The 24,234-nt window shown below is 54.1% G+C and overlaps 1 protein-coding gene across 1 annotated transcript in view; it reads left to right on the forward strand.

Moving 5' to 3' along the window:
• The window catches only part of spen (spen family transcriptional repressor split ends), a 52,552-nt gene that overhangs the window by 16,494 nt on the left and 11,824 nt on the right, over positions 1-24,234 (forward strand). The window contains exons 2-3 of the mRNA XM_029112121.1: positions 19,019-20,104; positions 20,978-24,052. Of these exons, the coding sequence (XP_028967954.1) occupies positions 19,019-20,104; positions 20,978-24,052 (4,161 nt within the window). The remainder of the gene's footprint in view (positions 1-19,018; positions 20,105-20,977; positions 24,053-24,234) is intronic.

Genomic DNA, 24,234 nt, shown 5'->3' on the forward strand with positions numbered 1-24,234 from the left:
GGAAATGCTGAAACCGTGGCATCTGCGCACGATTCTTATCGAGCCTCGTGTCGATGCCTCATTGCAGTGTATCTTGAGAGTGGAGCATCTGCAGCAGCGACGACAGCTGCACCATCGACGATGTGACTTCGGATCTTTCCGGTCCAGATGTCGTTGCGTCGAAATGTTTCGAGCCAGCGTTCAGCCTCACGTCCAATGCAAGAGCCACGACGCTTTCTCTTCCGAAACGGATGCGCAGCAGTGACGTGCGAAGGTGGACTGAAATGCTGTTCCGCCAGAGGAAAACTAGTCGGGGGGGGGGCGGATGGCCAGCGAGATCAGCCCGGCTTCGAACGTCAAACCTTGAAAACGTTCCGAGTTCCGAGCAATGGCTCTCATCGATACCTATTTGATCAGGATACGTTCAGAACCCTGACCATTCCGTGAAGGCAGCGATCAATCCTCCTGAGCTCGGAGGCATGTTGCTGGCCTGCCTTGGCTCCGACAATTGTCATCTAGGAACGTTTGATTGCTCTTGTTGGCGTTTGTCGGCCGTGGTTATGCTTGCTATGCCGCCATGTCGGGCCACGTTGCTCGGTGTCGCCGCGAACGACGATTTGAGTGGCATGCTCGAAGTGAGCAAGTGGTAGCATCGAAAGCATTGTTTAGCATTCGAGCTGCCGCTGCTCTTCGGATGTCTATCCCGACGCCAGTCGGCCGTCTCACCGAAAGGAGCCTCAGAATGAACGGATGGAAGCGATAGGCCGTAGCAGACTACAATGACTCTTGCTTGCCACCATCTCTCCTTCTAGAGGAGCTTCCAGAGATAGCGAGACGGTCGAACGACGAATGAAAATAACGCCACAGAAGGGGTGTAGTCGATCGCTGAGATTCTGATGGTGAACTACCACTATCTAAGGCAGAGAGAGGAGGTAGATGGATTATTATCGGCGGCGGAAGCTTCACCCAGAACAGTGACCGCGGTGTTCTGTTCCGGAGATTCCAGAGATATAAACAAATATGACGGCGAAGGTAGGGAACAGTCATCATGAGATTCTATGGAGAAAGGAGGAGCGATCTATTTTGGTTAAGTGAACATTCGGGAGGGTCATTCCGATCATTAGAGACGAAACGCCCGACGATCAGCTCTCCCAATCATACTCACGATTCGCCTAGTCGCCGAGGGCTCAATCGTGACGATTATCAGAATTCATGGCTGGAGGATGCTCATTGCCTCGCTTTTAGCGAAGATTCCGGCTCGGTGTTTCGATGTCCGCCAGAACACTCCCTCGCCGGTCTCGGAGGAACCCGAGTTATGCGGAATACTTTGGGGCGGTGCGGTGAAGTGAAATCGCCAACATGGCAGATTCGAAGGGTAGTTCGCAGCGGTGACTTCGAATGCAGAAAAGTTTTCGGAGGGAAGCCAACAGAAATAGGTACTGAATAGACTCAATTCGGGAGACGTCATCTCTATCCAGCACGACGCTGCCCCTCTCTCCGTGCAATTTCCACGTGATGCTGCTTACGCTGCGAAACGCAACGGCGATGAACCAATGGTCCCTTCCAAGGGACATTGATTAATCGAGAGGCTGGAGGAGTTCCGTCAAGGAATCCCATTCCCCGCGAACCAGTGGGAAGGAACGGTGGTGGCTTCACTCAGGACGACTCCCCACCGACCCTCGCTGCTGCTCTAGGAATCTCCTGCTCGCTACATCCTCATGCGGCGTTTATCTGGAAGGGAATCTCTTGTGCACCGACTGCGGAATAGATCGCGATCGCTCAGCTGCTCGCCATCGAAAAAGCTAAAAACTGATGGACGACCGTAAGATTCATTTCGAACGCGACGCATCTTGCTGGAGAAGGGATTCGGAGGACGACAATCAGAGATGTGCGAATTCCATTTCCAACCCCCTACGACCGGAGCCGCGTCCCGGGCCTTCGTATACATGAATGAAATCGAGCTGATGGCTGAGTGATCCTGTACCGCTGAAAACAGTATCCTCACCGTTTATCAACGGCGGAATAAAACCGAGGACGTGTAGAGGATTATCGCCCAGTAATCCTGTGTCTTTTGAGATGGGAGATCCTCAAGAGCCGGGAGACGAACCCGGATATCAGGGAAGACCAAGGCTGTTACATTGTCGCCAAGTTCGACGCCTAGCAAATGTCGAATGCCGCAATCACGTAGAACGCCGTTCCGTCGGTCCGCAGGATCCGTAGGGATATTGTTCCTGAGAGAACTCCAGTCCGAATTGTGCATCCCCGTCCAAGACAGATACGTATGCGATGGTTTGAATGGGACCATCCGGCGGAATTCGAACCTCATCGCCGCTCGCGGAATAGTAGGTAGTTGGATCCATGGTGTTTACTTCGTCTTTCGCGGCAAACGACGATTTCCTGAAAAGTTGGAAGCTTGACGGCCGGCAGGCTTCAAAGCAAGCGGACGAGTGTGCCTGCTGGCTACTTTAGTTGCTCGGGTGGTTGCCTGTAGGTAGAGAAAGGAAGGAAGCGACTCGCTGCTTGCCAGACTGGTCGGATATTCGCTCGGTCGTTCTTTCATTCGAGCTTCTATGAGTTGTTGGCGGGCAGGCAGGCGGGCGGGCGGACGAGCCAAGTAGGCTAGCAACGACGACGACGAGAAGGATGATGATGACGACGACAACGACGAGAGCGCTTTGGTGGCAGCAGCAGCAGCAGCAGGAACGACGATGACGGCGGAGCAGCTTCTCACACCGCCATCACAACCAACGCAGCGGCGGGCAAGCTAGCGAGCGAGCGAACGCACCATCAGCCGAGTTCTGTGTGAGTGTTGTCTGTGAGTATGGAGGCTGGCGTGCTGGCTGGCTGGCTCAACCTACCATCCAGCCAGCGAACGAACATGGCGAACGAGCTGAGCTGGCTGGCAGGCGATACCACTCGCAGAGCGGGGGGACGAACACCACGGACGCTCCGTATCGGCCGCGCGGGAGCAGCGGCAGCAGCAGCCGCACAGAGAAGAACGAAAAAAGGGGACGAACTCGGTCGGTATCGCCTCTTCGCCGAGCAAGCAAGCGAGCAGGCGAACGAATGAACGAACGAACAAGCAAGCGAGCAAGCAAGCCGGTAGCTGCAGAAAGGAACGACAGAGGCATCGTCGACATCACCAAAGCATTTTACTTGCCATGAGCTCTCGGACTGGCTGCCGATACTCGACTATGTCACAGGATGAGAATCACTGGATGTCACTGGAAGCGCCGGACTGACCGAACAACCGGCAGACTGACTGACTGACGGAGAGACCGACCGACCCAGCGATGTAACGTGATACTACAATATCGCTCACTTATCAAGTGGCTGATTGTCGCTTTGTTGTAGAGCGTTGCTACTGCAAATACATCTTGAGGTTCCGTGATATCTATTCTTTTGTTTGCTCACTCCTCATTGTCCCTAGTCAGAGTCTGCTCTTCCCGGATGAACCTCGAGCTGAAGCCCCTCGTAAGCTCTTTGGCAGCTCCGCCACTGTCCTCAGAGGAAAACTACCATCCCCCGCCGAGGGGAACTCACAGAAATCAATCCCAGAGCCCTGGATACGAAGTTCGGGCGCGGGACGAACCGAATGGAATTCTCCTGGTGATTCCATTCCGCATATTCTGCTTGGGAGACTTCGCACTCGTTCATTCCATCCAGAACGCCGAGAGAGCGAGATATGCCTTTCGGAAACGCTGCTCATCGTCAGTTTCCTAGTCGATTCAATGCTGCTGCGGAGGTCGTTGTTATCCACCGCGGCGGTGGTGGTGGTCTTTCGAGAAAGATCATTGTTCCCCTTTCTGTATTCCTTCTTTTGTTCTGATTGCCCTTCCGAAGGAAAATCGCAGAAACAGAGGGAAGCAGCTTCTTGAGAGACTAACAAAAACGCTTCCTTCTCTGCCCGGTGTTTTTAGTCTCGAGATCCTCCGTGGCGCCGCTCATGGCTCTATCGACATAGAGCGGGGGAATCAGCAGCCTTCAGAGAACTCTTGAGCTCCGACTCCGAGTCGGCTAGCGACCTGATTCCGTCCCCCGTCGTCCCGGCGGCGGAAGGAGGAGAACGAAGGCTTCCCGAGAAATACGGGGAAGAAGATCAAAGACGGCAGATCACGCATTCGGAGACTGCGCCAGTCTTGCGTCTCGGTTGGAGAGTTGGAGGATGTTGCACCCCAACCATGAAACCCTGCGTCGGGAAGAACTTCTGCGCAGGAGAGCGACCCTCCTCCTTCGCCCTCAACTCCCTTCCATATGGTCCATATGGTGGTTCCCACTAAATCCTCACAAGCAGAGAAAAAACGCCGACTGCAGCCCGCTGCGTCCATTAAACCACGTACGAACATCTAAGCCGAGAGACCTTTCCCAAATACCTAAGAATACTCCAAACACCTGGAATCATACGCTTATTTTTATTCCTCCTGCGCTCGTCCCCGGCATCCCCCATTGCCTCCCCCGGGAGAAAGCGGGGAGGGAAGAGGAGGTCGGGTCCGCAATGGATGACAGCCTTTGGAAAGGGTTTCGGAAGTCTCTGCCCTGTCTCTCCAGCGGGGAGGCATTCGAATAAGTTCGGCAAATGGGACAAACCACGTTCCCTCCGTTGCGAGATGCGCCGTTGAATCCTCGGCGCTCTCGCCTGCCGTAGTTCGATCTCTCCGTACCGCCTTTCGAGTTCCTGTATCCCTTCCTTATCTTCCTTAGTTCGCGTGAAGCGATAAGCGATCCGACGCCTCTTGATCCAGGCTTCTCGCATAGAAAGAGCACCACGTCGGTGGGACCGAGGACAGGCAGAAATGCAGATTACTTGTTACCTCAGCCTAGAGAGGAGTGCCATCAGCCAGCTCCAAAGCTTCGTCTTTCGAGGGAATGCCACGGCTGATGCGCTCGGAGAAGAGCGAACGGAGCTCGGATGCAAAATTTCGTAAACAGGAAACACGTCGAGGAGCTGGACTGACTCCGCACGTGGGGCAGAAAGGAAAAGTTCTCCAGATTCCACGGAGTTAGAGGGCGCTGAGGCTAGCGATTCCTCCGCGAAAACCTATCTCGAGATAAATCCCCCTCGGTGACGGAACATCGAACCGCATACGGAGCTGGATATCGAAGTGATGATGGATGTTCGAGAGCAATGGAAACCTTTCCGTGCATATCAGCTTGCGAAAGACAACTCCCTATGATCCTCGGGCCGTGGGGAGCTCGTTCTATGAGGAGAACTATAGTCCCAGTATCGTAGATCAACTATCCTATGAATTATGATCAGGATATTCTTGAGGACAGTGCTCGCTTCGGCTGTCGCTCTATCTGTTGACCTTTCTCGCGAGGAGCAAACCTTCGGAACATCAAAGTCGGTTGTGAGTTCTTGGATGTGAGGGACTGACGTGCCTAATTACATTAAGTGTTCCGCTCCTCTGATCCTCGATCTTCTCTCTCGCTCGTCCGTCCGCCCGCTTGTTATGGTGAGCGAAGAGCTCCGAGACGCTTGCGCTCCGTCCAGTCGGTCGGTCTTCGAAAATCGGGCCATGCAACGGACCGACGCTCGACCGTATTGGAAGATTTACGAAGTTTCCCCTCCGTTCTTTCATCACAGAGCGAGATATCGAGGTGATGTGGCGCCGCTGCTGTTGACAATCTTCGAAGCGTTTCTGGGTCGTCGGAATCAGCTTCGTCGACAGTATCCAGTAAGATTCTCTGCTTAGAAGCGGCTGCGTGGAACACGAGATTTCAGGACCTCAAAGTTAGCGAAAAATTCTCTCCCTCGTTTCCCTCGTCTGCCTGATGAGTTCTCTGATTGAGGCATGATGGCGAACTTGAGAACGACTTTGACGGGGATGATGTTGTCACCAAGAGCTTGTCCGGTCCGTCAGGAGAGGCAGCCAAACAGGCAGAACATGGAGAGAGATGCCCCGTCAGGAGCTTTTTGAAGCTGAAGCTCCTTCGAGGCGTCCTGTATACCCCAAGTAGTGCACCCGGGAACCCCCCGTGCGTCCTCCGCGACCTTGTCACTGTCTCTGTGGGAAATATTACCTTCACAAGGTCTCAGCTAACAAGTTGTCGCGGGAACGGGAACCCAATGGGGATCTACTAGTTGGTCAGTCGATCCTGGTCAAACGGGATCCTACCACCTGAGAACAGCCTCGAACCCTGGTCAAGTGTAGTAAGGAAGCCCGAGTGCTCGACTAGCTGGTGGAGCGACTTTATTCAGCAACTAAAATATGTCCTCCCAGCTGTCTTAACGATGCTGCACGACGTTGGAGAATTGAGCAATATACGCGGGAGGAGTCAGGGTGGAGTTCGTTCGAGCCAGCCTGCCAGTCGACCGACCGACCGGCCGGCCCGCCGCCGAGTCCCTCGCTGGAACGAACTCGGCGAGAGTCATCACGATCGCTAACGCCTACAACTCGCTGATGATATGTATGCGTATCGCGCTCGGACACTCTTACATGGCTAACTAAAGTGCACATTGTGTCACAAACTCGATGTGTACGAGTGAGCGGCCCTCGCTGGTTGTTTGTTTGATGATCTCGAATGAGTACAATTAAGGGTAACCTCGGGGCTGTGTGTGGTCCCGCCGCCGACCGTGTTGGTCAGTCGTCTGTCGAAATTGTCGAGCAGAGCAAAAAAGCCTCCGGAGCTGCTGGTTGCACAATCGGCCAGCTGGTCCTCAATCGGATCAGTCTCTTGTTCGATTTCCGCTGAGTAGCGTCTTGTCGCCGACTGATGCATTCGACCCTGATGTTTCTTTTCCACGTTGGACCTTCGCGAAGTCAGAGATATCCGAGACGTATTTTTTTGAACATCAACACTGTTTCTTACTGCTTAACTTGCATCGAATTCAGCTCGACGGAGGTCTAGAACGGTTCTCAAGGTCACAGCTCACGGCGCTCTGCAATAGAACCTCCTGAGACGCAAGTCGACATTTGACAGAGGTTCCGAAGACACAGCTAGCCACGATGGTAATGTCCCTTGAAAGAGCGGGATCCTAAATGACAGTCGCTCTCAGCGGATCTTATGGACATTCGCTTTTCTGCCGACGTCGACGTTCCGGGACAGGTGTTTTCGAGGCCTACTGCTATGGCTCGTTCCCATGTCAATGCGTTACATCGATCGCTTGTTTTCGTGATCAATAGCCGCGTAGTGCTTCGTCGAGGCTCGGAATCTGGCTAGGGACATTGGAATAGGGTCCTGTAATGAGGAAGGGGGCCGACCTGAACCTTCTCGAATGATAACTTATTACTGTTTGACTACGTGAAGACGCATTTGCGACTCGGTAGGCCAGGAAGCAAACTGCACTGAGTAGAGTAGGAAGGTTCCCTGAGTGAGGCAAAGGACTCCGATAGGAGTCATCTCCGATACGGTCTGGGGACAGTTTCGAACGATAGGAATTATAGGGTTTAGAGAGAGTCTCGACAGACATTCCGACTATCAATCTCGTTTGAGCCCCATGTATAGAAGTATCAATTCTCGGCTGAATATCGTCGAGGGATGCTCTGGTCGCGCTTCGAGAGGGACTGGCTGTGAGCTCCATCGTTATCAGATTCTTCGCTCTCTGAAGACGTAGTGAGACTTATGCGAAAGTCTCCACCTCGTACTAATTACTCCTTACCAGTAATAAGAGACCTTCTCTCTTCGCTCTTATGTTTCCCGGGAACAGCTCACGAATCTGATTGTTGCTAACTACGCATGCTCTAAGCAATAAAATACAGTAGAACTCATGGATTCCCAGGATTGAATCGCACTCACATAGGAACACCCATTGAGAACAGATGTCAGCTGATACAACCGAGAATTCGTTGAAAGATTCGTCGATCGGTCGGGGCCTGATAAAGGGATTGATAGATCTATCTATCTATCTGTCTATCGGAAGTAGAACTCCTCTCAGCGTAGAGCCGGCGTTCGTGGACAAACTCTGCCAAAGGTCGTTCTGGAGCTAAATTTTCTAATGATCTCATTTCGTTTTCAGGTAAGAGATCCAAATTCCTGTACGAACTCGATCTCGATTGGAGTACGCCATGCAACCAGTAATTTACGCGGTCCTGCTATGTACGGAATATTGACGTCGGCAAGTTTAAGTGTCCATGTACCTCATTCCTCGGAGCTTTGCGGCGATTACTTTAGCGAACGGGAGGGTATTGTCATTCTGGGAAGGCGATGAAGGCCATTCGAGGATCGTAGCATGCGGACGAACCCGCAATCATCCGAGCTCAGAGCGAGAAGAACGGAAGGAATAACTCCATTCGACTACTCCTCGGAAAACATTCAGAGCTTCAATCGAAAGTTCTCGGACCATCCATTGGCGATGAGGATAATTCGACTCGGGCGTAGTTCCCGAAGGGAGAGTTCCGACGCGAAAGAGGATTTGATAGCAGGGTCTATTCCCCCGAAACTTCAATCAAGGGTGTAGTCCAGTCGGCCAATGGCTTTCAGCTCTTTCCGGGTATTTGGAACCCGCTCTTTCCAAGGCTTCGATTCCGTCTCCCGGGAAGCGGTAGGAGATCGGAGTCAAGAATGGATTCTGACTGAGATCGGCTCCTTGATCAGATCGAGCTCGGTGTACGAGCAATGGCTCAATTGTGCTTGGATGAGGCTCATTCGGTCCGAGTACGTGACCGGAGAATATTCAACAGCGGCTGCGGATACCAGCCTCGAGCGAGATGGACGTCGGTCCGCGATCGCGAATCTCCTGTGCCGCGAACACGGAGAATCATGCTTTTTTCTCTGTTTTTGTGTTTTCTCAGGGTGCGACAACTGTCGTCCCTTTTGAGCCGGTGCGAGGGGTTGTTTGCATTAGCGAAACCTTGAAGACTGGAGAAACATTGAAGATATGTATTGACTCAGAACTGTCTTTGATTCTTCTCTGGAAGTGTCTCCAGAGCTTTCAGCGAGCCAGGGAAGATACATCGTTCATCCGATGGAGGTTGCCCTCGAGTAGCTTCGTCCGATGGGAATGTGAATCCCATGGAATATTTTCCGCGGAAATTTTCTGTGGAAAGTGCCCAGGACTGAGATCGCAGAGAACAGCTGCCCCATTGAGCCGGGTCAGTTCCTAGAACAAGCTCGAAACTCGGAACATTTCCGCTTCATCTCACTTCGACCCCTGAGAAGTCGGAGAGAGGGGACTCTGCAGATTCCATCGGGGTCAAAAAGCTTGGCGGAGTTTCACGGGGCACATTCCCTTGTCTTGGGACGGGAGCATTCGCGGGAGACGCAGAACGAAACTCCAGACTGGTTTCATTGTCGTGAGCGATTGCAATGTTATGGCCGTTGTTGTTGTTTTAGTTTCCGTCGTTGTTGTTGTTTCCGCCGCCGTCGTTCGTGCCTTTTGTGTCTTGTTGTTTGCGGATGCAAATGTTGTTGCTGACGCAGAAGACGTGGTCGTTGATAACGAATTGAGTATTATTGTTGTTGTTGGTGCTGCTGCTTCTGCTCCGGCTGTTATTCCTTGCTCTTGTTTCGGCAGCATCAGCAGTAACGATGTGCTTGTTGTTGTCGACAGCACGGCGATCTAGTGACCGTAGTGGCAAAGCAGAGCAGCAGTTTTGTCCATAAAGAGTCAAGGAATGACTTCGGCGTCCCCCAGCTGCCAGCTGAGTAACATAATAGCAGCGGTCAGCAGCGACGGTGGCCAAGTCGATGATGAAAAGCCAGGATTTTCGGCTGTCCGTCGTTGACGTACTTACCGTATCGAGCTTGCCAATGACCTCGGTTTCCATGAATTATTTCTCATGGTTCATGGTATTCATAGGTTATCCGTAAATTCCTGCTAGCTTCATCGATGAAGGAGGCTTGTCTCGATTCGCGTGTTCACGTTTTGAATCCGGGACCGAGGAAAGCGCGTATCCGAGCCTTGTGCTCGAAAATCCTGCTACGGTAGCGCAAACAACGGTAAACAGAGGCTAGCGGAGGAGATGATCTCCGGAGAGAGCGGCGATGAGAACAATAGTCCGAACCTTAGAGAAGGAGATCACCAAGGACAACAACGAGAAGCTCTTGATCAACGACTGAGGCAGCTCTTGCATCGCAGGGAGACCTCTAGATTGTTGGGATCCGTAATCACGTGAAACCTTTCCTGATGCCGTTGATGATGTTCTGGCTAGCTTCGTTCTGGTGATTACGCTTCTCATCTCGTCTTCGCCCGCTAGTAATGCTCTTGTGTAGGCTGAATAGCCAGCCAGCGAGCCAGCGAGCAAGCGGACGAGCGAGCAAGCAAGCAAGCAAACCGACCGGCTTGTAATTATGTTCTCTCCGAGCCGGCCGGCCGGGCGGTCAGTTACTGGCTTGCCGAGTTGAACCGCCAGCCAGTTGACCAGCTAGCGAGCTGAGCTAGCGACCGGTGAACCAGTATCCCGAATCATTACCACGTTCGGCCGCGCTAGACAAAAACAACAACAAGCAGAAAAAAAGAGAAACAAAGACGGAACAAATTGTGACTAAGCAGAACGGCACCTATGACGCGCGCTCGCGGCTTCTCTGTGAGAAAAACGAGCTCGCGATGAGAAACGGCGGACCCGACGCAGGCGCATGTGTTCTCCTTCCGTGGAAGTTGGTCGGCGATTCCGTGAAACTTGACCAAAGGAGACCCTCGTACCTGTCGTGGAAGTCATTTAGCACGCTAACGAGCTTGACGCTGTCGAACCTCGGAGAGAAAATTAGATCCCATCTCTGACAGATGCGAGAAGTGAGTCTCCTCCTATTTGTCGTCGGACGTCACTTCGGGTGGCGTTTGTGACGTTCTCACAAGAGCCGCCGAAATCCCTCTGCCCTGTCCCAACTACCGGTCGAGCCCACATCAAATATATTTTACAAATGCTTGTGCACAATAATTGTACTTTTTGTATATTTGTGTATACTTGCGATCTCGGGACGCTCCGAGAGAACCCCATAGGCTCGGCTGCGAAGGCGCAAACCTCATGACTCATGACTTTGAGCGGCCTGAATCGAGCAGAAGGAGTGGATGCGTGCCAGGACGTGAGACCCAGCTAAATCGTGGACGACATCTGAGCGAAACCGTAGGAACTATGTCGTCGTCAGCGCCGCCGCTTTCCGCGGAGTCGAGCAGAGTCCGCCGACGCGAATTTCTCGTCTTCTGCATGCATTTCAGAAGCACTGAAGCCGAGTTTTATTATTCTTCCTGCGCATTGGTCATGCTCTTAGCGCTGTTTGTCCATCGTGGCCCTTCTCCCATCCTATTCTATTCCTCCATCCTCATCACCATCATCATCATCATGACCGTCATGAGCGAAGTTGCAAAGGATGTTCTTCTATTCCTTCGTCTGCTGCGTCAGCAGCTGGGTTTTCTGTGCGTGGCGCAGACTTCCTTCGCCTTCTTCGTCCGACGTTCAGACGCGTCGTCGCTCGATTTCTGCTTCTGCTGGTTCGTCTTCTGCTCGGCGGCAGCAGCAGCGGCCGTCGTTGTTGCTGTCGATGCTGGTGCGTCGACCTCCGCTGCCGAAAGTGCCGAAACCACTTCTGCTGCTGCTGCAGCAGCAGCATAACAACAAACGGGCGAGCGAAGCAAGCGAACGACCGACCGACCGACCAAGCCTAGCAAGCGGCTCTTTCTTTTTTGTTGCCGCTGCTTGGCTGACTGACCAGCGATGCTCTTTTTCTGCGTCTTGCATTTTCTGCGGGTTGTCCGTCCATCCCTCGGTCGGTCAACCAGTCAGCCAGTCAGTCAGTCAGTCAGACAGACGATCGGTCGGTGCGCCGTCGCTCTGTCTGGTGCCGTCGTTGAGGGAGGAAACGAGTCGGTCTGCTTGGCGAGTCGCGAGCGACTCACGGAGGGACAGGCGACGTCGACGAAAGACCATCGATTGTACTACATGGTCCATCAATCGCAGCGACAACCGTTTTTGACAAATTTGTTCTCTCCTCCTCTCTGCGAGCCTTTGTTGAAACAACAAATCGGTCTCGTGGGTTCGTGACGCTCGTCAAAACCTTGATCCGACGCTGCCTTGGTGCCTCGGCACCAGACGCATGAATGGATTGTCATCGTCGTACAGTTTAGTCGCCCGATTGTAATTTCGGCTTTCCTCCCCCCGGTCTCCCGTTTATTTGCGAGTGGCCAACTTCAACGAAGCTGATCGTTCCCGTCTTGTTCAGCAAGACTGACTACCGTCCGTGTAACCCAGCACTCAGCTGATGATGATGATGATGATGGAGACGACGACGATCATCATCAGCATCTTCGTGATGATCGTGACGGAAGGAACTTCGTCGATCGCTGTGCCAACAATGGCAACCACCGATACGTACGCGAACGACGGAGGTGACATTTAGCGCAGAACTCGCTCCGAGTGAGACAGAGATCTTTTCTGATGATCGAGGCCCGAATGCAGTGCTCCATACGAAAGGCTCCAAGCTCCAGAGCTGAGGATTCTACGAGCTCGTCATTCAGAATCCACGACGACCTCTGAGAATCCGCGATTGAAAATACCGCCCTCTGCTCTGCTGACATTGTCACGATGAGGCCGAATGCGGGCTGGAGCATCGCGATTTTATCGCGAACTTCGTAGATCACGTATTATTTCGACAAGGTGTGCGTGCCGATGCTCGACGATCACGCCGACTGGTGTCGCTATGGCAAGCGCTTGTGATGTTTTCTCTCTTTTATTATCTCGGCCCCGAGAACAGGAGACCGGTCTGCGGTCTTGTCGACGGACGTTTCCCTCGACAAACTGGTTCTCCCGAGCCGCAGCGTAGTGATCGACGCTTCAGACGGAGAGGAAAATGTCTCGGTTCCATCTCTCGCGATCGAATCAAGTTGAACCAGTTCTAGATTAGCGAATTTGAATAACTTTCAACATTTCGGACTAACCGGCCCGTCGATGAGCCAGAACAGAAGGGCTGCTCAATTGCTGTGTGAGCTAACTATGCATCATCGTGTCGATCGATCTAGCCAAATTGATAAGAGCCCGCTCGATCGTAGACCGTTGCTGTTATCGCACAGCCTCATATCGCGAACGAGGAAAGCTGCAAGGTGCTCCAGAAAGTTTCCAACCCCAACTGCTACGGAACCGTGGGACCCTGGTATCTCCCTGCTAGTTGGGGGTCGTGGCGACTCGCGGACTCGGAAACAGCAAGGGTACCTTCTACGACCGGACGTCCCTCCGACAATTATTATCGGCTCACCCAGGGTCACTCTTGCTGCCAAGGGTGTTTTCCCCGAAAAACGGAACGTACCTCTGACTCCGCAATGATGTTCTGAATCGTGTCCGTACCTTTCTGTACCATGACCTGGAGTTGAAACGCTCCGAGATGCATTGGAATCATCGAAATTCATCGTCTCGAGTTTTCCAATGCGAGCTCAACTTCCCCGAGCGCCGGCGCCATTTTCCCGAATCTTCGTTTGAGAGAGACAGAGTCCTCCAACCGGAACGTCCAGCGCTCGCGGTGCATTCTACGAGAAAGCTCCTAGCCGAAGCTGAAAATATCGCAGTCTGATTAGGCATTCGGGCATCAAGCCCGAAATTTGTCAGTCAGATAGGCGGACCGTGGAGTCCGAACATCGACGTCGCACCAACCCGTAGTTCCACCCGGCCGTAGCGGCTCGATCTGTGTACGAGTCGCTTCCAGACCCACACATGCAGCGTGCTATGGTTTCGTGGTTCAAGCTCGACGTCATCATAAATTCTAATGGCCTCCATCATCATACATACATGGATCGAAGGCGGATACCAACTGACATAGGCGCGGCGTCGCGGATTTCGCGCCGGATCCGACTGAGCAGCTCTTGGATCTATTCTGTGGAGCATGCATGCGATGGATGTGCTTGCGAACGACTTACGATCGATATATGAGTTTTCCGCGGCTCCGTATCGGAACCCCGGAGGGGTTGACGACGGCAACTGACCCGAGCATCGATGATGGTATATCTTCCCTATCCAGGAAAATAATTCCGAAAGTTACCTCGAAACCGAAATCGAAAGATTCAGCGTTTCCTCATACGGATTGGAAACTTTGTGACCGCGCTGAGAGTCTGCTGGAATCAGGGTCCGCGATATTTTTATGCGTCGTCCAGGAAGTTTATGTCCAGGATCGCAATATGGGCAAAGATGACCTTGGTCGTTGAACTTTCGACGGCGGCGGCGGCGGCTCGCCGCGTCATCGGCAGCAGTTGAGCCACTTCAATGTTATCATTTGTCTTGCCCGTTGGGGAGAACGTGGCCTCTCGGAAAAAACGGCGTCAGCGTTCTCCCGTTTCCATTGAACGTGCTCGCGCTACGGCCGATGAATCTGAGACAAAATAGAGTCTCGAAGAATTTCCGATTCCGAGGGCTATGGAAGGCTCTGATTGACCGAGTGCTGTCCGACTGTCGTGGCTGTCACTAATGGAAAGCGAGCCGTGTTTGAACAGTCGCCCGACCGAAGTTTGCGTGAACGACTGCCGATTGGGTTTACCCTGAAGTTCGTCCCCTCAACCTTGAATCGGGCCCTGGTTCCGACGACGGCTGAGTCCAATCGATATCCGCCGATTTTGCAGCCGGCGAACATCAGAGCCCCCACCGAACACGACTCGCCCCGACTGCGTGCGTAGAGAGAATTTCGAATTCACATCGGGCACGTTCCGAGATATTTCGGCGTCCGATGGAACGAGGAGGGGCGGGGGTGTTCTATCCCGCAGTCCCTACTGTCCTCGATGTCGATCGATTGCGCATTTGATCAGCATCTCGATTGCATACCTCGTGAGCTTTATGAGTCGAGGACTTATCAATACGCGATTGAATTAAGCCCAGTCAGATCGGCCGTCGGCGGATCCCTCGCCGAGGGATTCGTGGAGGGCATCAATGAGAGGCTTGATTCGCCCGCCTCGATGATTTGCCTCTGATTGAAGTATAGAACGAAGAAGAGCCAAGACGAATGAGCCGATGAGACTGAGGAGGCGATCCGATCCTCGGGGATAGCATTCATTGATCATCGCGAGTTTTCCCGAGTCACTCCCAATCGTCGGGTTGGGATTTAGAGAGGGTCCAGGTAAACATCGACTCGCTCGGATATTCCGTGTGGCTTACCGACGTATCCGAATATCTAAAACCAGACGCTTGGCTCTCGTGTCTCGTCTTCCGTGATGGTATATACTTGTGGGTTCGGATCGATCTGTTAATCCGAAGTACCAAGTGAGCGCTCCCATGATCCGGAAGGTGGAGTGAGAACGTCAGGGCGACTCATCGACTGACGAGCTCCTCGGAGGGAATCGAAATTTATCCAGGCAACGAGACGTGGGCGTCAGCTAGAAGACGTACCGGCTTCGTTCCGTCAACCAGTATCGAGCCATACGACTGTGCTTTGCGAGGTGTTATAAATAATGTCGACGCTCGACAATGAACAAACACGGTAGACGGCCGAGTCGAGATTAAACAGAGCGAACATATCGTCATCGTTGTCGCGTCAGTCGACGAATCACAATGGGAGTCGTCGCGGCGGTCTGCGTCTCTGAACGCGCGCGTGCTGTGCATCCGCTTTTCCAGGACGTCATTCGACCCGTCGTCTATTGAATCGAACGGCGACGTCGTTTCTCCGATCGCCAGACGAGTAAGACGAGTCGCTATTGCCTTCGCATCTCTCGGTCAACATCGTCGCGGAGCTTCTCTGTGTCGAATTGTGCAAACGACTACTCGGCCGAGCGATGGTCCACCCGTCCTTTTCTCCGTTCGCTGGCTGTCTCGCCGGTCCGTCGCGGCCATAGCGTCGATGTTTTCTGAAACAGTATTCTAGTTAAAGCCGGCGCCGCCGCCGTCCCATCTAGAAGCGAGGAGGGAGGAGAGGAGTGACGGAAAAAAAAAGAGACACACAGGCAAACCCACAGGGACCCTCACGCTCGGAGCGAGGGAGAAAAGATACATCATTGATGTTTCATCACGTGAGGACAATATTTTCAGTCTGTAGAAGAAGGGTGCCGGGTCGGATCGGGATACGTAACGCAGGCTCTGCACAGGACTCTATACACACGCGCAGGGCTTTCAGTCAGTCAGTCGGCCTGCCGGCGAAGACGGTGGTAGAGCGCCGGGAGGGGGGTTGTTGCCGGGGAAAGGGAGGGGGAAAGCAGATAGAGAACGCAGAAGGATGTGAAAGAGCTCCCGCCGTCACTGGGACAAAGGACGCGGCAGCGAGAATATAGCAACGCGGGAAAAAGGTTGCCCTTCTCCGTTGGCTTCATACTAAAAGGGACGTCGTCGGAGGGACGACCGGAGGAGGTAGGGGACGTCGGAGGGACGAACACCGAAGGCAGTCAAAGGGACTGCGGGATGGGCTGTGGAAAGAGGAGAATGGCTGTTTTCGGGGAGCGGGGCGATTCCTTTCCCCGGACGGGGGTTATCTTCCGCGGCAGGTCTTGCCACGGACTTGCCTCGCTGACGGTCCTCCTCCCGCTCCTCGGACCCTTTCCAGGACGACAGCCAATGCGGAGCTTGCCCCTTCTGCAGTAGACGGCGGCGGCCAATGAGAGCCAGGACCCTGGTGAGGGTCGACGCTAAAACATGAAAAGATTCTGCGAACGGCCCGCTCGAGGGGCTGGTCCTGGCCGCCAGGCCGCCGCACGCTCGAGCCATCGGAATCGGGAAACATCGGAGGTGGCGGCGGCGGCGAGAGAGAGGAAACCGGCTTCAGGACGTCGGGAATGCAGGCCGACCGACGGGTGGGCCTGGGGATCGACAAGGGACGACGAGTGCCGCTGCTGCTGCTGCCGGCGGTGGTGGTAGTCGTGACGGCGGTGGTGGTGGTGCGGCGGCGGCGGCAGCAGCAGACCCTCCCTTGCGCTAAATTGCCGCCCGGTCGATACCAACGACTGCGCCAAGAGGGACGAACGCACAGGAGTTGGTTGGCTTGCTTCGTTGGTTTGTTCGTTCGTTCATTCGCTCGCCCGCTCGCTCGCTCACTCGGTCGCTCCTCCTGCTCGGATGGTTGGACGATCTATTTTCGAAGGAGAACGTTGCTGCCAGCCAGCTCACACAGAGACAGACTCACTCACATGGAGAAAGGGGACTAACGCCGCAGTACCAACGCAACTACCATCACAAGCAAGGGAAGGAAAAAGCCTTTTCCTCTCAACAGACTCAGCCGCGACTTCGCTCCTTCCGAAGGTTTTTCCTTCCGTCGACTGAGTGAGACAGCGACGATTCCTCCTACTGCAAATAAAACAGCTCCCGCCCCAACTAAACTCTAGACGCAGAAATACGCGACGGAGGCTCTCCGGTCGAAGCGGCTCCCATTCGGTCCATACTCATGAGTTGTTGCTGAATTTCTCGAGCATCATGAACACTCACGTCCAATGGGCCAATCGCGAAGACCAATCGCTCGAGACGTGGACAATCGAGCATTTTTTTCGCGGGTCATTCCTCGATGTGGGAGTCTGATTCGAGAATGCCCGTCCGGGATGCAGGATCCTCCGACGACGGTTAGATGGTCCCGCTCGGGCTGAATAAGAACCAGGACCGAAGCGATCGTCCTCTGCTGCCATCATCGTTGATAGAATTCGTCCACCACGAGGCAATATGATGATCAGAGAGGAAATAATATGGAGACAGGCCTGCGGCACTGACACCGGAAACCTGCGCTACATCAACAACGACTGTAGCCGCGGTTATGCTCCGACGAAAACATTATGGAACGCAGCAGCGACAAAATTGGTAGCGCCACCGAACAACGCGCTCGTGAGTCGAGAGCTATCGAGTTGGAGGGATCATACCACTAAGGTCCCTCCCGGAGATGATCGGCATCCAATTCGATCGCGAGCTCCTAGCTGCCGAGTATCGATGCCGGGACGCCTCATGGTATCGGCTCATGATCGAGACGCTCCCTTGAAAATTGAGCCTCCGGTCGCGGAGCCGGGCCGCTCCTCACGGGCCTGTCTTGTTCCTCTTGCTGTCTATCTGTGGATATTCATTGCTCCACGAGAGCAGTTGAGGACTTTTGTCGGGATAGTGTTCCGACTAGACGGATTCGGAAGTTTCCTTCGATTAGACTGAAATCTCCTTCGTCCAATCGTTCCTACGCGATGATAAATCTGTTGATCCGATCGTGGAGCGCTCAGCGTGCCCTTACCTTGGCACGCATAAGCATGAAACATCCTTGATAAAAGGACTCCAGACCGTGAGAGAGCTTGTCCGTCAATCGCGAATTCCGTCCACCGAAAAGATAGGTCCGTCGTCTAAAGACCACGAGATTGCGCAGGATTTGACATTATCTCGCGCGGAACAATGGTGAATGTTCTCTCGATTGTGTCATTCGTCCCGAACCTTGTTTGCTGGCCCATAGGTCGAGGCCCATTTGTCGCCCACATTTTCTCCGCTGCCTCGTCCCTTCCTCAAAACTCGAGCCATGTATGCGGAGGATGCCTCGTTCAGTGACCTCAGTATTCGACTCGACACCGAGGTATCGTTGCTGAGGCGCCCTCTGAGGATCTGGAATTAGGGGACTTCCGCCGACGGTTCTTGCGTCGAACTCACCATCCCGCCGGATGACCGATGGAATCATTAGTGTCCCGATGCAGGACAGCGCTCGCAGGAGTTTGGAGCCGCATCGAGCATTCTCCCGAAGTTTTTTTCCGTAAACATTCATTCATTGGTCTTCTAGGTAGACGAATTCGCAATTTCGCGATTCTGATTTTATGTACGTGAGCAACGGACTTTTCGATAATGGCTCCACTACATTTTCGAGCTCATATTCCTTACTTAGCTTGGGAACGAATCGCTCATCGTTGACGAGAACCGTTGACATCCGCACCAAGGCGGAGGGGGATCTACAACAGACACGGAGAATAAATATATGTATCCGAGGGTAACATCAAGGGGGGGGGGAATGGATCATCAACGGTCAAGTCTACTCGGAACAACGTCCCGAGCAGCAGTAATTCTCGTACGGAGGAGAGAGAACCGAGTGCAGCGTAACGTTGGGTGCTGCTTTCTATCGATCCACATGTACTAGGCATAATATATGGAAGCCCATCGATGGAAACCTCGAGCGGTGACGCGCTCGTGACGCAAAGCCTCATAGCAAACGTCGTCATGCCTTCGATGAGTCTCATCATGAATTTCCCTCTCCCTTGCAGGTATGGCAAAGTGCAAAACGTGAAGCTTCTCGAACTTCTCGACGAGAACGGCCATGGTACTTGTACGGTATCGTTTAATGACATCCGATCTGCAGCCAAAGCGCACAATGCAGAGAACAACTTGGAGGATTGGGTGCTCAAGACCGACTATTATGAACCGCCGGCTACTGGATCAACGTCAGCGATCGCCACCAGCGGCAGTAGCAGCAGCAGCAATGTCCAAAACGCGTGCGCAGATGGCGGAGGTGGTAGTGCAGGTGGTGGTGGTGGGGGGAACAACAGCAGCAACAGCAGCTCGACGCACAATCGAAGCACAAGCCAGAACACAGCAAACTGTGGATCTCAAAGCCCGTTTTCGGCTGCATCGGGAGGAACGCCGAAAAGCGATTCGGGTTGTCGGATACGGCAAACGCAGCTCTCGTCGACGACATCGTCAACATCTGCATCAGCTGGCTCAATGTTGCTGTCGACGCCGGTGGCGGCGACGGCTGCTACGACGACAACAACAGCGGCGGCAACTGTAACTAGTTTGTCTCCTAGTCGGACGGCTGGCTGCGGCGCGGCCGACTCGGCAGATGCTCGGACTTCGGCGTTAGTATCGATAAGCAGCAGTAGCAGTCTCCTAGAGGGAGATCTAACGCGAAGAGCCTCACAAGGATCAGGAGTATACAATGAGGACGACACGAACTCGTCGTTTCGTTCTAGAGGACACTCGAACTTGAAGCGAGGCGTCTGCGACGAAGACAATAAGAGAGGATCCCCCGCTTCCGTGACGACCCCCACTACGACCACCCTCCAGAACAACACCAACAACAACATCGGCCACGGCGGCATCGCGACCCGTAGAGGTCGGACAGAAAGACCTTCGCGTCGAAGCAGACACCATCATCACCATCACCAGCACCAACAGCTGTTGCAGTTGCAGCAACAACAACAACAGATACAACACTTGCAGCATCTGCAGCAACACCATTCTGGATCGGAATCCAGTTCGCCAAGTTCAACGGGTTCTGTCAGGGGACGCGATAGCTCGAGTGAACCGAGCCATCGGTCGATATCACCTTCCCAAAAATCCCAATCCCCGACGTGAGTACAAAATGACTTTAGTTCATTATCATTAATCCATATCCATTTTCTATCTATCGATCTATCCGGAGAGAGAACGAATGTTCGGTCACTGTCGTCAGTCTCGGAGATGCTTCTCGTATAGTTCTCTCGATGGTCGGTGCATGGAGAGCTCATCCGAAAAACCCATCCATTCGCCCTCGAACGAAGGTATCGAGTGTCTCTCCCGGAAACGGCCGAGATCAAAAGCGATGGCCGTACGCCTTGATAGTTTCGAATGGATTTCCCTCTATGGAGCGCAATGAAACTCGATTCCTATCTCAAAGAGTCTGTGGGCATGCCGAGTTTGACCTATCGTTCCGTAAATGAATCGGTATCGTATTCATTGATCATCAGCATCGATCGATCGATACCCTCTGCCAAGGCATAGACACGAGTGAAAAACACGCCGGAGGCTGAGTGAGTTATGCAATTACCTCCGCTATTTTTGCCCGAGCGACGAACGTCCGTGCCGTTGCCGGCGGGGCTTATGGAATCGGGTAATCTAATGGAAAGGTTTTCATTGGGTCCCCGGGTGTTGTGATGAGTGCACGCTCCCGTTCTCGGCGCTCCTTACGACTCGTGGCGCTTGGCAGAGGAATTATTATACCTGTTCATGTTTTAACGGCGAGGAGCTCGTGACGATATGCTCGGGAGTGCCTTCTGTCCATTGGCCGAACTACGAACGATCGAGTGTGGTGGTCATCCGGTGAGCTCGAGACAGAGAGGGAGAGAGACTACTCCCGGGCCTTTCTGCCTGTTATTATTACCTATCGGCAGAGGAACGAAGCGAAAATAATCGTCGCTCGAGAGCCGGAGCTCGTACTCGAACTAATGGGCCATTTTGAATTTCAGGACGTCGTATGGAAGTCATGCGTCGGGACTACGAGCGATCTCCGGAACGTCAGGCCATTCGGTCTCGTCCCTTAATCTCAACCACCTTAGCAGCGAAGCGATGCCCGAGTTATCGCAACGCGAGCGCGACCCGATTGTCACGAACGACAAGAGACCGCTCGGGATCTGCGTACGAAATCTACCTGTCCGTTCGACCGATACGAGTTTGAAGGATGGTTTGTTTCACGAGTACAAAAAGCATGGCAAAGTCACAGTAGTGAAAGTTATAGGCCAGGGCACAGATCGTTACGCGGTAGTATGCTTCAAGAAACCTGAAGACGTTGAGAAGGCCCTCGAAGTATCCAAAGACAAGCTTTTCTTCGGCTGCAAAATCGAGGTCAAGGCGCACGAAGGACTTGACGGCGAGGACAATGAATTTCGACCGCTGGAAGCCGAGCTCGACGAATACAACCCGAAAGCAACCCGCACGTTATTTATCGGAAATCTGGAAAAAGACATAACAACGTCCGAGTTGCGGAAACACTTCGAGAGCTTCGGCGAGATCATCGAGATCGATATCAAGAAGCAGGCGTCGTTAAGTTCATACGCTTTCATTCAGTACTCGGACATTGCGTCAGTCGTCAAGGCAATGAGGAAACTCGACGGAGAGAACCTCGGCGCCAATCGAATCAAATTGGGATTCGGCAAGTCGATGCCCACCATGTGTGTCTGGCTGGACGGCATCGCCGACACGGTCAACGAAAAGTTTCTGACCCGCCAGTTCTCCCGCTACGGAACTGTGACCTACACTGTGATAGACCGGGAAAGGGGGCACGCCCTCGTGTACTTTGACTCGTTGGATTGCGCTCAGCACGCTGTGTCTGAAATGCGAGGTCGAGCGTTGAACGGAAAGCGACTCCAAGTGGATTTTGCCTCAAGGGAATGTCAGTCAACGTTTTTCGAGCGAATCGAAAACTCCGGCCAGATCGCACAAGGAGACCGGCCGTGGATAAGTCGCGGAGGTCGGGCGGCGGCCGTCTTGCCCCCGGATTACGATCGCGAGCGTAGCAATTTACGCACCGAGCAGTTCGAGCAGTCTCGATACATACGTTATGACAGTGGTCCCAGCAGGTCAAGAACCAGCAGCAGCACCAGTTTCCGTTCATCTACGGCTCGGAGTAGCAGTTCGACGACAGTCGGTGCGACGTCGAACCGGAACGCGCGTTCGAGCTTCAGCTCGAGCACGCCGCGCTACAACAACGACGCCTACCACGACGAGATCGTTGTCGAGCCCCGTCGTCTGAACAGCAACTCGACGAACAACCACCGATTCTCGGAGAAAGACGACTCCATGGACGAACTTTCGGTGTACGATGACGAGTGGAGGAAGAAGGTCCTCCGGAACTCGATGAGCGATCACGAGGACAGTCATCATAGCGGAGCCTCGCCAACTCTGCGACACCTCAGTCGGAGTCCGCCGCCGTTGATCGCCGTCAACTCGACCAAACGAAACAAGCGACACCGGAGAACGAGCGGAGGCTCCTCCCGGATGAGCAGTCCCGTGGAGAGCGACCTCAGGGACACTATCTGTATATCGTCGGCGCTCACTTCCGCGTCGTCCGTTGCGGCGACGGGCATCGCGTCGGCAGCGACAGCGGCCGCGAGTTTATCCTCTTCATCGTCTTCATCGTTGTCGATCTTAGCCAACGCGTCTGGACAGCAACAGTCGTCAAACGACTGCCATGCCAGCAACAAACTAATATCCGAAAGTCAACGACGTCGCAGCGATCCTGCGTACACGTGCACCTCAAACGTACAAGGTGGTGGGGATGGCGGTGGCGGCGGCACAGCATCTCCGAGCCAACAGGAGCGAAAGCGCCGCTTGATGGTTGTCGAAGAATCGGCGAACGCCGTGGACGTCGACCAGCACCGAAGTCGAGTGGCCGTAAAATACGTCAACATCAAACACGATTCGATACTGAGCTCGAGCGATAGCGACTCGGGCAGCACGACCGCCACCGATTTCCGAAGTTTCTCGACCTCGTCCCAAAGCCACAACAGTCACGGCCACCGGAGCAAGCGTCTGCATCACCATTCTCACCATTCGCACCATTCTCATTCGCACCACCTCGCAAGTAGCGGCGGTGGCGTTGGTGGAAACCAGACGTCGAGCTCATCGTTGAGCGGATGTCCGATCGGAGCAATGATGACGTCTTCCGGAGGCCGCTCCTCGTCCAGCGGGGGATCGAAGCGACCTCATCAAATTACCAAAGAAATCCCATGCTTTGCGATCTGTAGCGGCGGCAGCGGCGGCAAACGAACGCAACATTCGTCGACGACAACAACGACGTCATCGCTCAAAGAAGGTCTCGAAAACGGAGTCCGATCCGTTTCAGGAGGATCGGGCGGTAATCACGTGACGTCGTCGACGGCGACGTCCTCCGACTCGGTGCGCCGAGATCCCCGCCAGGCGAAGCTTTGGGATAGCTATACCCGAGGAACAACCGGAACCAGCGGCGGTAGCAGCAGCGGCAGCAGTAGCGGCAGCAGCAATAATCCTGGCAGTAAATCCCAGCAGCAGCAGCAGCAGAAACGAAGCGAAGATGAGGACTACGAAGTAGCCAAACGTCCTGTGATGGTTTTGCCGCTGCCAAAGTTTGCGTTCTCTTTCTCACGATCTCCTTCACCGATGTCGACGTCGAGTTCGACGGCCATCAATCATTTCCATCATTCATCTCATGACAAACAGAATCCCCTCTCATCGACGGGAAGCGCTCCTTCCCACGCTCCTCTCCAGCACCATCCCAGCACACATCCACAGCAGGAAAACTCCTCATCCCAAAACGCCTTGACGACGAAATCCACGAGTAGCGGCAGCAGCGGCAACCTTGTGGGCTCGAGCACCTCGGCCAGCGGCAGTTCTGGAGCAGGTGGCGGCAGCGGCGCAACGTCATTCAGCGCAACGACGCCAGCCACGCCGCAGGGTCTTCTCAGCGTCGGGGGCGGCATCCAGGCGGATCATGCGGCGGCCGGGTCGTGCGCGGCAGCAGCTGCCGCCTCAACACCTGTAGCGGCGGCAGCTGCCGCTGCTGCTACGTCGGCGATCGCTGCGGACGCGGAATGTGCGTCGCCCACGGTGGCTAGCAGCTGCAACGCGGTCGGTGGCGGCAACGCCAGCAGCAGCTGCACGAGCGGCAGCGAAGCCAACAGCGTGACCGGCGGCACCAGTAGCGGCGGCGGCGGCGGCGGTGGCGGCGGCGGTGGCGGCAGCGGCGGCG

This window comes from Galendromus occidentalis, unplaced genomic scaffold (genome assembly GCF_000255335.2).
Source record: "Galendromus occidentalis unplaced genomic scaffold, Mocc_1.1 scf7180000077484, whole genome shotgun sequence".
NCBI classification, from domain to species: domain Eukaryota; kingdom Metazoa; phylum Arthropoda; class Arachnida; order Mesostigmata; family Phytoseiidae; genus Galendromus; species Galendromus occidentalis.